Genomic DNA, 15,652 nt, shown 5'->3' with positions numbered 1-15,652 from the left:
AGGACTCGTCCTTCAATCTAACAAGTTACTCAGATGCAGACTATGCAGGGTATAAGATTGACAGAAAAAAGCACCAGCGGAACATGTCAGTTCCTTGGTGACCGGCTCGTTTCATGGCACAGCAAGAAGCAGACATCTGTGGCCACATCCACTGCAGAGGCTGAATACTTGGCGGCCGGAAGTTGTTGTTCTCAACTCCTCTGGATCCAACAGCAGCTGAAGGACTTCGGTGTCATAGCCGAAGAGTCCCCGATCTTCTGTGATAACACGAGTGCCATAGCGATCACCTACAATCCGGTTCTCCACTCCAGAACCAAGCACATCGACATAAGGCATCACTTCATCCGGGAGCATGTCACGCTGAAGCATATCCGGCTGGAATACGTACCGACCGATCAACAAGTAGCCGATATCTTCACAAAGCCGCTACATGAAGCTAAGTTTTGTCAATTCAGGCTTACTCTCGGCTTAACCGACATTAGCCAAATCCTTCCAAAGGATGCTTAAAGGGAAACCGGTTCAGACAGACAAAACCGGTAATTCTTCCTAAGCTGTTGAATTTCGAATCCTCAGGGTGTCTATGGAAGAACCGCCCAGTTTATCAGATAGAGTAAACCGACCGGCTACTTGGTGCATGCATCAAATAACCGCATCGGGATAAACAACTGATGACTGACCGGCTCGGAAGCAGGTCACCCTAGATTATTTGAATTTCAAACAGAAGAGGAATAGTTATCAGGGATTAAGGATATCTGTTCTGCAACATTACCCTCTCAAAGTAAAATAGGTCGCGCCTAAAAAGACGTGAAGATCTTTTGATATCTTTCACAGTTCAGGCCTATGACCGACACCTAGGCTGCAAACCTGCCTATTTCATGCAAAATCTTTTATCATGCGGTTAATACATATCATCTCATTTAATGCCTGGACAATAGGATAGTCCCTAAACTAGTATTTAAGAGAAGCAAACACTCACCACATCATTCACAAGACAAAAGAATACTCTCTCACTAAGGCAAAAATGTCTCAGTATCCCAATATCCTTCAGGTTGATTTTCAATCCTGCTCAACCACAGATCAATATGAGATATATAAGATGATTAAGTCTCTAGAGGAAACCGGCCTTCAGTGTTTCCTAGACGACAAACATACCATCTATCCGGAATCCGTTTTGGAATTTTTCTACCACGCAAAGGTGTTTAGGGGCACCCCCCATTTTGAAACCCACATTCAATCCAAAGTGGGAGGCATTGTCTTTGATTTCACCGAACGGGACTTTGCGCGGTGTCTTAGCCTGCCAAGGCACGGAATAACAGATCTAGACATTCCGGCAGATGTCAAGGCCGAGATCTCCATCGCCTTTTCTCGGTCTGACGAACCAGTTGAAGACCATGGAGCAAAATCACGTCTGAGAGCTGAATATCAGCTTCTAAATGATGTGATCGGCAAAAGCATTTTTGGTAGGGACGTCACAAACACCTACAGTGTCTCGAACTTCAACATGATGGCGGCCATAATCACCGGCACACCAGTAAACTGGTCTAGGGTGCTCTTTGACACCCTTATCTGGATGGTCGGCATCCGATCAGTTGGTTTCATTCCTCAAATAAGCAGCCTCCTTGTGGAGCTTGGAGTCCCAACCTGTCCCGGCGAAGGTTTGAACCAAGCTCAGGTGCTCACCAAAGAAGTAACCGACCCATTCTATAGGCGGTTCGAGAGGGCCTGGAGGAGAAGAAACCGCAACAACGGTGATGTCAACCCCTATGCACCCTAAGTCACTCCTTCCTACACCCGGTCGTTTTGCTTCATGCACCGGGTGTACTCTTAACCAACTCAAGTTTGATCATTTCGGCCTCTTCTATGTCTCTTTCGGCTTTATGTGTCTTTCTTGATTTCATGTTTTCTTCATCGCTCTTTATGCCATTTTCGGCATTGTCTCTGTTATTTTCGGCCTTCAATCTAATTAATCTCGGTTATGTTTAAGTGCATTTAATGAGATAATCCTAATTAATGAGATAACCCCTAACCACCCGCACATTTAAAATTCAACTAACCTGGTTACTTCCCAACTAACACTTACCTAGGGCTTTGCAATTTACCGCTTCCCCATGCGCCCTAAAAAGGTAAAGATTCTTTTCCTTAATAAAACAAAACTGACCATCAATGCTAAGATTTTCCCTCCAAAACTGATCCTATATAAGGAGCCATCCTCTACTCATTTTATCACATCCGAAAGCACAAGATCACATCTGATATTCTTGAATCCCGTCTCTCTCTCAATACCGAAATCATGCCGAGCAGATATCTGGGAAACTTCCTAAGCATTGATTTCAACTCCTGCACGGGCGAGAGGGACTGTACTTCTGAGCAGAAACTCATGTATGACGCTCTCACTGAAACCGGTCTTCAACCATTTCTTGAAGAGGTCGGACCTATTCTCCTAGACGATGTCAAGGCCTTCTTTCGAAGCGCCTGCATCAGAGGGAAATATATCGTCTCTACTGTCAGAGACCATACGTTCTGGATCGATGAGGTTGAATTTGCCTCACTATTCGGTCTACCCACTGAAGGTTTCTCTGATTTTCCGACTATTCAGGACCTTGCGGGATTTGAAACCGCGCAATACCTTTCGGCCACCCATGCTCCGGTGGAACACTTTGGGCCAAAAACCCAGCTTGCTATTCACGGTCAGCTACTGCTCGAAATCGTGACCCGATCGATTCTGTGTCAATCACCGAATCAACGGTATTCTAGGAACACCTACAATCTTATGACCCACATTCTTTGCGAATCGGCCATCAATTGGTCAACGGTCATATGGGAAAACCTAAATAATATGGTGCTGACCAAGAAAGGTCTCGGGTATGCACCGCATATCAGCAAACTGATTCTTGGGTACCGACCAGAGTTCGGACCGGGCACACCGGCTTCTTCCTCAAACATCCTCGACAAGGATTCTGTAATAGACCGAATCTGTAGAATGTCTTTTCAATAGGCTGTACTTTGCATTATTTCTGTATGCCTATCTCTGTACCGAATCCTATGCTGGTTTCCTCTCTCTACTATTTGAATTTTAATATCACTTCAGTTTAAATGACCGGGTCTTCTTAACTCTTTGAACATTTATCTAAGTAACCGGTTAACATCTTCAAACTATAACCGCGTTATTATCCGGTCACATAAACTCTGCTTAAAATAATCTGTTAACACTGATCACTCAAAATAACCGGTTAGACTTCGAAACCGCATCATCAATCGGTTTCAAGAAGAGTGCGTCATCAATGACATTAGCAAAGGTTTTTGGAGGGAGATTTCCCGCCCAAAATTGCCGCCCCTCTGTTTGCCGCCCTTTGTTTGGCGCCCTTTGTTTGGCGCCCACGGTTTGGCGCTCATCTCAATTCGGAGGGAAAATTCCCGCCTTTTATTGATGGGACGGTTGGGCTTCCAAACCGCATCTATAAAAGGGATTTTCGGTCATTTTACTTCATTCTCACGCGAATCTGCTTTCTCTCTCTAAGCTCTCTCAATCTCTTAAGCGGTTATCTCTTATATTCTCAAATTCTTAAACATGGGGCGTGATTCGGCTTTGTTCAGACTCTACTCTCAGGTGGATTTCGAGGAAATCCGGTTGAATGGTACGCCCGAGGCGAAGGAAGTTATTGACCGGCTAATTAAAACCGGTCTGGAATATTTCCTCGGCGGTCCCCATATTATATACAAAGATGCGGTCGAAGAGTTCTTCAAAACCGCAAACGTCGCCTACGACAAGATCACCGCGACTGTATGCGGTTCACAAATAGAGCTCACCGAAGCATTGGTGGCCGAGAGCTTGCATCTTCCAACAACCGGCCAGGATGCAACAGCAGAAATAGAGCAGGACACCTTTGAGACGGCCTGCCACATTCTATCGGCAACCAATGAGCCGATCAAAACATCCGGGAGTAAACAAATGTTGAAGCCGGAGTTCATCCCGGTGTGTGACATCTTCGCAAGGGCAATTCTGGCGAGGGGAGGAAACTTCAGCAACCTCACCAAAGACAAAATCAAGATGTTGATCGGTCTGATGAAGGGAAAAGAGGTCAACTGGGCAAGATCGGTGTTCAGTAACCTAATGGACATGGTGAAACCGGATTCAAACCGGTCGTGGGGATACGCTGTGCCACTCGGTAAGATCTTCCTCCACCTAAATCTCGACGTCGGTCCCGGCGTTGCGGTAGCAGAACGCTGCCTCATCAGATCAAGGCAATTCCTTGAAAGGACGCAGCCGGCCCCCAGTTCCACAGGTGGCCAAAAGAAGAAAACCGCCAAGAAAGCTGCCTCAGCCAAAGCAAAGGCCGAAGGGAAAGGCAAAGAAAAGATAACCTTCTCAGAACCACCTCAGCACACAGAAGATGAGGAGTGGGCCTCTGAGAGAACAAACACCGAAAAGACGGAGGATGATAGAACGGTCCTCAATGAAGACGGCTCGGCCCAGAGTCCTAAGGATGCCGCACCGAACACCAACCCTGAGACCACCGAGGGTGGAGAAGAGGTTGATAAGGAAGCCGATGATGAAGGCGACAACACAGAGAGGGAGGAGGCCGAAGAAGCAGAGGCCGATAGGTTAACTGGGAAACTCCTTCAAAGCATCAGAAGAAAAGCCGAGTCGGTTGAAGAACTATACCTGGAGTGGCACGAGCACCGGTTTGATACACCGTATAGACAAATCCTACCGGGCCACACAGATGAGCAATGCATGAACAGACTGGAGGAAGTGGAGGACCTGATGATGAACGTTACGAACTCCAACACACTCCAGGAGGTACAACACCGAACTTGTCTCTTGTTACCGAAGGTTCAACTTCGGAAACTTACGACAAAAATCCGGAAAATTAAGGAAGAGCTCAACAAGATGGAATCGGTGTACACCGTAGCACCGCGGGTGTTAGCAAGGCTTGAAAAAGCCAAAGGGGAACTAACTCAAGAAGTCGAGCGGCTGGAAGCCATATGCAGCCGAATGCAGGTACCGGTCTATACTGCTCCCAAGATCGAAAGGTTTCCGGCTAACTGCCCAACACCTCCACGGGAGAATGCGGCACCGATAGAATCCAGTGAAAGAGCCGATCCAAATCTCACCGAGCAATCACCTCCCCCACCACCGGAAGTCACCGCTTCAGACATCACTAAAGAATGGGTTGAAGACCGCATTAAAGAGTTCGACGAGACCGCGGTTCAGCCGTTCAAAGATAGATACGGCAGGATAGTTGATTCGGCCCTAAAATTCACCGAAGTCACAAAGAATCTACTGGAAAGACATCAAGAACGGTTCTCAAACCTCGGCAAAGGTCTGTGGGACGTGGCGGTTCAGCAAGATAAATGTGTTCAGCGAACCACAATTCTGGAGGATGTGACCTCCGAGTTAAAGAAAGACCTAGACCGGCTTGAGAGAGATACCGATCAACGGCTGAATGCGATGAGTGAGGATCTGATCGGCACGACACTTAACCGGGTCTCCGAACTCGAGAAGATAAATGGGAGTCTCGTGGGCGAAGTGAAGGCGCTTTCCGAACAAATGGCCGAAGTTCTAAGGGCTAAGGTGAACGCGGACGCCGCGGCTGTAGCGGCTGATGCTCAAGTAGCTAAGAGGGTCCAGGATGCGCTGGATGCCGAAGCAGGAAAAGATAAAGAGGCACCGCGCTCATCTCAGCTGACCGAAGCGAAAGAGGAAGCCGCGCGGATTAAAAGAGAAGAGGCCCTGTTCCCAGGGTTTGCTGAAAAAGTAGCCACTCTAGCAGCAGAGGATGCTGAACGGTTGGAAAGGGAGGCACGGAGGCTGGAAAGCTATGCAAAGGAAAACGAGAAGAAGAAGAAGGCCGCCTCCGCCTCAGCGCCGAAAAAGCGGAAGAGGGAAGCTCCTAAAAAGGAGGCTCTTAAGAAGGTTCAGATTGCCGAGCTGCTCAGAGAGGTCTCTGAACCGGTCATCCCGAGTACATCGCAGCAGGACGACCAAATCGAAGATGAAGTCGAAGCACAACTGCGGTCTCGGTCTACAAGACGACGATCTTCCGAACCGACCGGTCGACAGCAACCAAAGAAGAAGAGAATATATGAACTAACGGACTCTAAATAGGGACTACCTTTCCTCTTATTGCCTTAGTACTTTTATATATATTCTGTCTCTTTCGGTTACCTATATATATAAAGTTACTTTTTGAAACCGGTCATTCTTTGCATTTCTACTTAGTTTTGATAATTTTAAGTAAAATAATCAAAAAGGGAGAAATTGATAAGATAAAAGATAAAGATTCTTATAAAAACTCTTCCAAAATTTTTTTCTCAAACATTTTTCGAAAAATTCTCCCAAGTCAGTTTCAAAAATCCGGCCAAACAAAACAATCGGCCTACGGTTGCAAACTTACATGATTTTGATAATTTTAAATAAAATAATCAAAAAGGGAGAAATTGTTAGATAAAATAAGACTGGTTCAAATAAACCTAACTTAAAATAAACTTTCTATGCAGGAACAAGGAACCGGACCGGATGAACAAGAGAACCGACTAAACAAACCTAACCGGTCAAGCTACCAAACCGATCAAGAGTATTCGGAACGTGACCGCACAAAGAAAGGATCGGCCAAAGCTCAAAACCGGAATCATCAAATAGCCGATCATCCAAAAGGCAGAGAAACAACCGGAAGAAGTCCGGTTACATCACTCATACCAAAAGCCTTTCGGCTAAGTCAAGCGGCCGACCAGTACAAGAAGACAATTTGGGTATCTGTTGAGAACGATACCAAAGGAACAGACTGAACACTTCCATATTCATGCAAGTCTGAGGAAAGACTGTAGGCTGCAGAAGACAGTACTACCGGATCCTTCCACTTCGGGATAAGCCAGAAAGGAAATCTTCCAAGTATAGACAACTGTCCAACAGACAGTGCCTACATCAAGTAAAAGACAAACCCGACAGGTTTGTCTTACAGACCGGCAGGTCTGAGGTTGACCATCAGGTCTGAGAAAACGACCGTAGGTCTGAACCTCTGAAACACTGAATCACTACACCTCTGCTCAGCCAATCAGATTCAAGGAAGTGAAATATGACCGTTGGCATATTTCACCTATAAAAGGAGGCAGTTGCAGAAGAGTAAATGCGGGATATTAAGGGACAACAGTGTGATATTGAGATAGCACTAAGAGCATTTACTACAAGTGATAAGAGTGTGCTGTTTTAGAAAGCCTAAGTGTTGAAAGTTAAAGTGTGTTTTACAATTTCGGTGTAAATTGTAAGAGTGTTATCGAGCAGGAAATAAGTCTCGATCGGCCTGTACTTGTATTCCTTAGTGAATATCCTTCTCGCGGTTTCGAGAGGAAGGGGTGACGTAGGAGTTTTATCTCCGAACATCCATAAAATCTGTCTTGTTATTTACTTTCTGCCGGCTTCATTATCTAACCGACTAACCTAACCACACCGCTCCAAACCGACTCTATACTAACCATACCGAATATCCAGATTACCAAAACCGACCCACCATTTCCAAATCTCCATCATCCGAAACCGGCTTTGTCTATCAAACAAGCGTGCCGCTTCAATCTGAAAGCAAACCTCTTCCGCGCTTGAACCTAGTTCAAGGGTTTGTGACAGGTTGTGTAGTATTGAAACCCCAGTGTTAATCTCTAACCAGATTAACCACCACCCTTCGAGTGTGAACCGCTAACCGGTCCAACCCCCGGTTCCCCAGCGGCGACCTAGATCCTAACAATATATAATGATAAAATAATTATAAAAAAATATATAGTATTTTTATATTTTAATTAATGAATTAAATAATAAAATAAATAAAATAATTTTTTATCATAATTTGAATTAAAAAATGCTAACTTTCCTACCAATTTCAATCTTATCAACATATGATATGTGTATCCTTCTAATTCTTTTGTTTATCCTCCATGTCATCATCTCTCATTCAAATATCTTATATTACCCTATTTAATTTTTAATATTATCTTTTCTTTTATTATATATTCTATTTCGGTTCATTTCCATAAACCACATTGTCATCATCTCTTTAAAAGCAAATTTTTAATAATGTTGAGATGATTCAAAAGCTTGTTTGAGTTACTCTTTAATCACTTTCTTTCTTCATCTTCTTGATATGTTATTACTTTACAACTAAATAAATGCAAATAAGCTTAATCAAATTAACTCTATAAGATAAAAATTATTATGCTTAGTCTATTTTAAAAATACAATTCCAAATTAGAATTTTAATAGAATTAATATATATATATATATATATTTATAACAATTTACATTTCAATAATATCTGAATTTCTTTTAACTACTTATTAGTTGACTACAATAAATTTAAATAAAGAAAGTAAAATAATTCTCTTAAAAATTACAAAAAATTGTCTTAAAAATTACAAAAATTTGTCTATTTGATTGAATTATAACATATATCAACTCTTATAAAATTAGAAGTAAAATTAAGGATTATTTAGAGAAAAAAATAAATAATAATTAGTGATAATTTTGAGTAGGTAAATATATATATTTTGTTAAGATGTATTTATATATTAATAAAATAAAAAAATAATTTAAAATAGAAGACATTTTAGTATTTTAATTAATGAATTAAATAATTAATTAATAAAATAAGTGAAATGTTGGTGGTTTAAGTTATTTAATACCTAAAATATGAATTCACTCCTATACATATAATATTTAAAAGAGAAATAATTAGGTGAGAAATTTGGTGAGAAATGACTTGACATAATTTTATTTGCTAAAAAAAATCAAATAATTTCTCTATTTTCTCTCTTTTCTTCTACTTTTACATTTTCCAACCAAATAAGATGATGCCAAATCATTCCCTCACCAAATTCTCTCTCTATTAAAATAAGAATATCTTACTAACCAACCAAAGTAAAAGTGATATGTTAGTTCTCCTTTATTTGAAAAGGTATATTAAAATAATAAATGAATTATATGAATAACTCAAACAAGACCTAATAATAAACCGTGTACGCGTATCCAAGCGATTATATAAATGCGTAACTATCTCAGTGAATATTCATTTCTGAACCATCTTTCTCTCTCTGCAGTCTGCACAACTTCGTATAGACGACGACTAGTCCGAACTCCGAACCAATGGAGGATTAACTCATTATTCAGATCGAGGAAGTTATCGTTGATTCTAGGTAAGAATCAATGCCTGCATTTGATTTGCGAATCTTTCATTTATGAAAATGTTATTCCATCTTGTTAGACCTTTTGATTTCAGTATTCAGGAAGGATTATACTGTGCTGTGATTAAGTGCTGCCTCTTTCTGTCATTGGGTTTGTTCCTTCTTTGATTTTTAGGTTGGAGTTTACTTTGTAGGTGATTCAGATTAGGTGATGATTACTGGTGTTTGTTTAGATACGCGCTTTGTAGGTCTGAAATCTAAGGATTGATTTGATACATGTTTCGTTGGTTATAATAGAGTTTACCCACATGAAGATGAAGGATCTGCTTATGAAATTTGGCTAACTGTTTTCTATTATTTGCTTATAGGAACTTGTTCGTTTATGATTGATTAATCATATGTAGCAGTATTAATTACCAAGAGGAATCTATGACGTGCTTTGCTAATTATGAAAGAAGAGATGGGGTTGCCCAAGAAAAATGCAAATCATTCTCATCTGGAAAGGAAGAAGCCAATTTGACCTGTGGTGGTGGTGGTGGTGGTTTCGAATGCAACATCTGTTTAGACAATGTGCAAGATCCGGTGGTAACACTCTGTGGTCATCTCTATTGCTGGCCTTGCATTTACAAATGGATCAATTTCCAAACCTCTGATCAGAGGCCGGCGCAGTGCCCTGTATGCAAATCAAACATTTCTGAGAGAAAGTTAATCCCTCTTTATAATAGTACTCAAGAAGGACAAACTGAGAAACCATGTATGAGAAATATTCCTGATAGACCTTCTTCAGGTCCAACTACTTCAATGGTGCCTGTTTTGGAAAGAGATGAACCTGTGTTTGGAATGTATGGGCAAATGGTGTATGCTAGAATATTTGGGAACTCTGAGGCTTTGAATTCTTATCAACTTGTTGAAAACAGTAATCCAAGGTTGAGAAGACATTTGGTGGAGATTGACAGGTCTTTAAGCAGAGTTTGTTTCTTCCTCTCTTGTTGTGTTATATTTTGTTTGTTGTTGTTTTGAGATAGTAATAATATAGGAAGAATCATCATAGGAATGATCAAAAGTCAAAACAATACATACAATAGTTTAGATTGTTGCTTGTTTGGTGTGATATGCTCACAGAGAGGCCTATTGAGTTGTAATTGAAAGATGTTGAGTTTATTCAATACCATGTTTCATGTTAAGTTGTTTGCTGGAAGAAGAGAAATTGGCTACTTTTAATGAAAATTAAGGAAGAAGAAAGGTGTAGTTGTAGATGTTGTTGAAATGTCATTTCAATCTTGTGTCATTTTCTGTTGTTGGGAAGAAAAGTTGGCAACTTTGAATAAGTTTTTGTAAATGCAGATGGCCACAATTTCAGCTGTCATTTTTTTTTGCATTTAAGGTATGGGATTTGTGGTGATTAGTGTTAGAAATGTCTATTTAGTGGAGGGATTTTATTACAACCAACTCCAAACAAGGCCTTACCTTGGATGGTTGTGAAAGAGACATGGAACTAACCTCCCACATTGAATGACATAAGTTTTTTTTTTATTCATATTTATGCAAATGTGTATATCTGATATGAAAATAACCCAACATAAATAAGACATTATAAGGGTTGTTATGACTTAAAGTAAACAACAAATGAACAAAGCAAAAAATAGAGAACAAATCAAAATTGTTGAAAAGAAAATGAGTGGACATGACTCTATCTTCGTCATGTTGTTCATTTTTTTTATCACTCAAATTTGAGTTAATTTTGTGTTTTTGTTAACTATCATATTTGTCGTCAATTTTTTTTTAAAATTCTAATAATACTTTAAATTTTTTTCCAGAGGTATACCAACCACCGTATTTGAATGAAGAGCTCAAGGAGGAATTTAGATATATAATTTATTTTAAGAAATAACTGGCAGAGATTAAAAGGAAACTCAAAATATTGTAACACAAAAATAAATAAATAAAGCGGGCAGACTAAATATTGAATTGGTAAGAGAGGTGTTTGAATTCATAATATTTATGAATAAACAAACTAGTGTGAAGACAAGACAACTTACATATTTCTAATTTTGTTATCTTCATTTTGCAGATATTATTTTGCATAGTTTGTAGATTAAAATTTTATATTATTATACAAATTATAAGGTATGTAAATCTCTAATTTTTGAGCCCTCACTATTTTGGCCGGGAGAATACTATATTTTCTATTTTGTAAAGCCTTTAAGGTCAAACATCTTACTCAAATGTAATTTCAATCATGAAATATTTTTGAATGACTTTGAGATTCATTTTAATATCCTGAATAAAAATAAAAACAAAATAAATAGTATTGAATTGGCCAACTCCAATTGGTTTAAAGGTACCTCAAGATATACAGTTGATCCATAAGAGCATTCTTATCCATGACAAAAAATGGTTAATCTTGTGAATTTATCATGACCAAATGAATGACCAAATGGTTGGTCATTCCATAACCAAAATCACAATCATGTCATTGGGTCTTGGTTTTTGTCAAATTATGACAAAAATCACAACCAAACTCATCCAATAAAATGCTGTCATTTGTCAGCATCTGATTGATTGCCCAAATTTTCTTTATCTCTTATCTTTAAAACCCGATTTTAGTATTATTTATAATTTTAAAAAATAAATAAAATATATTAAAATTCATATTTTTTCGAGAACTATAAATAGAGACCACTCTTGTTATATTTCGGAGCACAAAAAAATCACAATTTTCTCCATTTTTACTAATTATCCTCATTTGTTTACAATTATTCATAATTAATACTAAATTATTATGGATAACTATAATAATAATCCAAACACTTCCGCTGATTTTGATCCCGAATATGAAAGTTTTCGACAGTTCAAGCATAATAATTCAACCGGGTGGCAAAATATGACGTCGCCGGGAGATAATTACGGTATATCTCAGAATTCGTCCCAAAACTCCTAACAAAATTTTGATACCTACCTACAAAATTACCATAATTCTGAAGATAGCAATTATATGGAGCAACTGATATGTGAAATATAGTTGTTGGTGTTGTTCTCTTAATTATCGCCGCCTGTTTTAATTTCTACTTTCGCTATGTTAAAAATTAATTATTATTTTTAATTTAAAAATTAATTATTATTTTTAAAATTTAAAAAACATTATTATGTATAAAAATTAGAAATTAAATATTATTATTATATTTAAAAATTATTTATTGTTTTTTTAATTTAAAAATAAAAATAAATTTTTTTAATTCATGATCAAGATTTTGTTGGTCATGAATAAGCATAATGACCAAAATCTTGATCATAAAGCTGTTTTCATGATCATGACTATAATCATGACCAACAAATGGGTCATGAATAAAAATACTCTAAGAAAACCTTGCAAAAAAAAAAAAAAAAAATATTAGTGTTGACCCACATAATTATGTTGTTTTTAATAAACTTATTTGAAATTGGAATAAATTGATTGTTTAAACCAAAACTATTAACATCTAAAAACTATAGTCTGTTCAATTTAACATTTTAAAAAATTCATTTCAAATCAACTTTTTAATGAATCATTTTTCAACCATTATATCATTAATTTCATTAACCAAAATACTAAAATACCTTATATTTTAAATTATTATTTTTTTATTTTATTAATATATCAATACGTTTTAAGTCTTTTTACCAAAAATAATAATCATTTTCTCAAAATCATTACCAATCATAATTTTTTTTCCTCTCTATATTTTTCCAAAAATTCCAATCCAAACATGCGTATAGGTTGCTGAACTTCCTAAGATCTGTTATATATAACAAGTTCTCACACATTTCAAGTAAATTATTTGTTGATTTATTTATTACTAAGAATGTCAGTACGGCGTGAAAAAAGAAAAAGAAAATCATAACTCAACTAAATAAATAACTTACTTGTTTATTTATCAGTTTTAACGGTTTCAATTTGTGATTATGAAAATTTAACATGTTCTAAATTATAATAGTATTATTAATTTATAATAATATTAAAATAATATTTTAAGTTTTTCCATTTAAAATAATTTCAAAAAGAAGTTAAGAATAAATTAAGGTTAATTATTGTGATAAATAAACCTTAATTAGAAAAATTAATTAAAAATTAAAAATAATTTGAAATTAAACTATTGTATTTATTTTACTAAAATTAAACTAAAAAAGATTAAATAATTTAATTATGATTTTAAACATAAATTATGTATAACTTATAGTTTAAAACAATTAAATAAATACCCCAAAATAAAATAAATGAACATCATTTTATTATGTTGTAAAAAATATTTGTGTGTATTAATTTGGTGAAGAAAAATGTTAAAATTCGATTTCAAATAACTTTTTTATTAAAAATAAAAACTAATAATCAAGTGTGGCAGAAATTATGTTTAAACTTTGCAGCAGGATCCGTAGCCATCAGATGAGCGTCTGACCTTCATCAACGCACTAGGACGTTACACGCATCCGGTTGTAACTAAGGAATCGTGTGCCCGGAACCACACAAGATTAGCTAACGGGACGCTAACCCCGTTAGACCAATCGTACGATTGCTGACGGGCCGCCAACGAAACACAACAGTGTGTTTCATATTAAATGAAACGGCGTCGTTTTGTTCGTCTTTCCCGATCGATAAGACGAACGCCGGAGGCTCGTGATCGATGTTGACGATGCTTCCAGATATCTCTGCCATCTTCCATCCTTATCCCTTCAAATTTCACCCATGTGCACGTCTCTCCCTCGCCATCATTTCCCCTAGGCTAAGAATTCAAATCCTACTCTAGACCATAACCATAAGGACAAAACATAAATGAGAAAGAAGAAATTCAGAAGAAAAATTGAAGTTGAATTTAATCTCAATAAAAGACCTAGCTTAGTATAAATAGTCCGAGTTTTTCTTCCAATCCATCGAACACAATCTCAATATTACAACCAATTCAAAGAATCTCTAAGAATTACGACAACTGTCTTTTTGAAGAAATTGTTTCGGCGATCTAGTCTTCGATCTAGAGCTTAAGAAAACTTCCTACATATCACTATAGTGTTCTCCATTGTAATTCGAATTGTGATTCAAAATTGGATTTTTCCAAGTTCGATCATGTTGATCTTATTTAGGGCTCAATTTTGTTCTTTTCTATAGTCGAAATCAATCCCTAGATGTTTTCTATGTTTTCTGTCGAAAGAGATTTCATCAATTCAACCTTAATAAAAAAACTCAAATTTGATTTGAAAATCTGGAAATTTCGAATTTGGTGTTCTTTAGTTTTTAAGCTTGAATTTTGATTCAAATAGTTGCATAACATGTTAGGATGATTTCCAGATCATAAAACAAACATTCTGATCATGTTTGATCCAACTGAAATTAAAAAAAAAAGTTTGAATTTCAGTTTTAAAAATTGTTACCGAGATTGATTGATAATCTTATTTTGGTTGTGTTCGACTATAAACACCATTTGAAAGTTATAAGAATAAGAATTAGGCCATGAGATAACCTAAATTTAAAGTTTCCAATTCTTGCCCTAGAAATCGGGTTGAGAAATTGATCAACTTAGAGCTCGATTGGAATTATAAAGAAAAATTAATTTTACGGAAGAGTGTTGAAAATTAAATTAATTAATAAATTGAAGAGTCATCTAAAAGTTTAAAGTCTAGTTAATATTAGAAGTTATTATCCTTTGTTTAATAAGTTTTTTAATAAACATTTATTCTGAAAGTTTGAGAGTCATGCAAGTTTTAAAAGATTAAGAGTTTTTGTTCTATTATAAATAGAATAACTGTACATGCAAAAAAGATGAAATGAAATAAAATCTCTTTTCACTTCTTTTGAATCTTATTATCTTGAGTTTGTGAGAGAATACGTCGATTGTCCAGTAATGTTTTCAACATTATATCTTGGTTGATGATTAATGCATCTATACAAGACATTTGTGTCTTAGTACTAAGAAGATATTATTTTGAATCAAACGATGATTTTAATTTTTTAAAAGCTTAATATTATTTATCTTTTATTTCTGGATCCAACTTCAAAAATATTTCATTTTCTTATTGAGCATTGTGGATCATCCCTTTATATATATATATATATATATGCTTTTTCGGATAAAGATCGAAACTAGACAAAAAAGATTACGGGATAAACAAAGATTATATCTAGACTAGCTGGTAAATCAAGTTAAACTCTTGTCTGCATAACAATATAGAGAGTATGTATTAGGAAATGAATGTTTTTTGTTGATATGTGACAAGAAAATTGTTGAGGTGTTCCTTGCCATTGCGGGCGGGTTTTAAATTCCGGGTAAACGGGTCAGAGTTTTCTTTTATGAAAACGGGTTAGAGTATAAATACTTTTTTTGAGTATTTTTCTCATAACAGAGCAAAGTTGAGAGAGAGTGAATTACAGATCTAGGGTTTTCTGGTTTCCTTCTTCTTCTTTGGATGATCTAGAGAGAAAGATTGAGGGAGCTTTTGATTGTGGAGTAGTCCAATC

General features: G+C 36.8%; 1 protein-coding gene across 1 annotated transcript; it reads left to right on the top strand.

Annotated features, from left to right (window-relative positions):
• The first annotated feature begins 9,063 nt into the window (after positions 1-9,063).
• Positions 9,064-10,534, top strand: LOC124942520 (E3 ubiquitin-protein ligase RMA1H1-like). The gene is made up of 2 exons (XM_047483041.1): positions 9,064-9,180; positions 9,537-10,534. Exon 2 carries the CDS (start codon positions 9,598-9,600, stop codon positions 10,186-10,188), a length of 591 nt encoding a protein of 196 aa, XP_047338997.1. The 5' UTR covers positions 9,064-9,180; positions 9,537-9,597; the 3' UTR covers positions 10,189-10,534.
• The last annotated feature ends 5,118 nt before the right edge of the window (positions 10,535-15,652 follow it).

This window comes from Impatiens glandulifera, chromosome 6, assembly GCF_907164915.1.
Source record: "Impatiens glandulifera chromosome 6, dImpGla2.1, whole genome shotgun sequence".
Lineage (NCBI taxonomy): Eukaryota > Viridiplantae > Streptophyta > Magnoliopsida > Ericales > Balsaminaceae > Impatiens > Impatiens glandulifera.
The sequence above is the reverse complement of the archived record's forward strand: the minus strand, read 5'-3'. Positions and strand labels throughout refer to the sequence as shown.

What these genes read in the sequence shown, in the direction of transcription:
- LOC124942520 (XM_047483041.1), top strand. Translation starts at nt 9,598, where the DNA reads ATGACGTGCTTTGCTAATTATGAAAGAAGAGATGGGGTTGCCCAAGAA.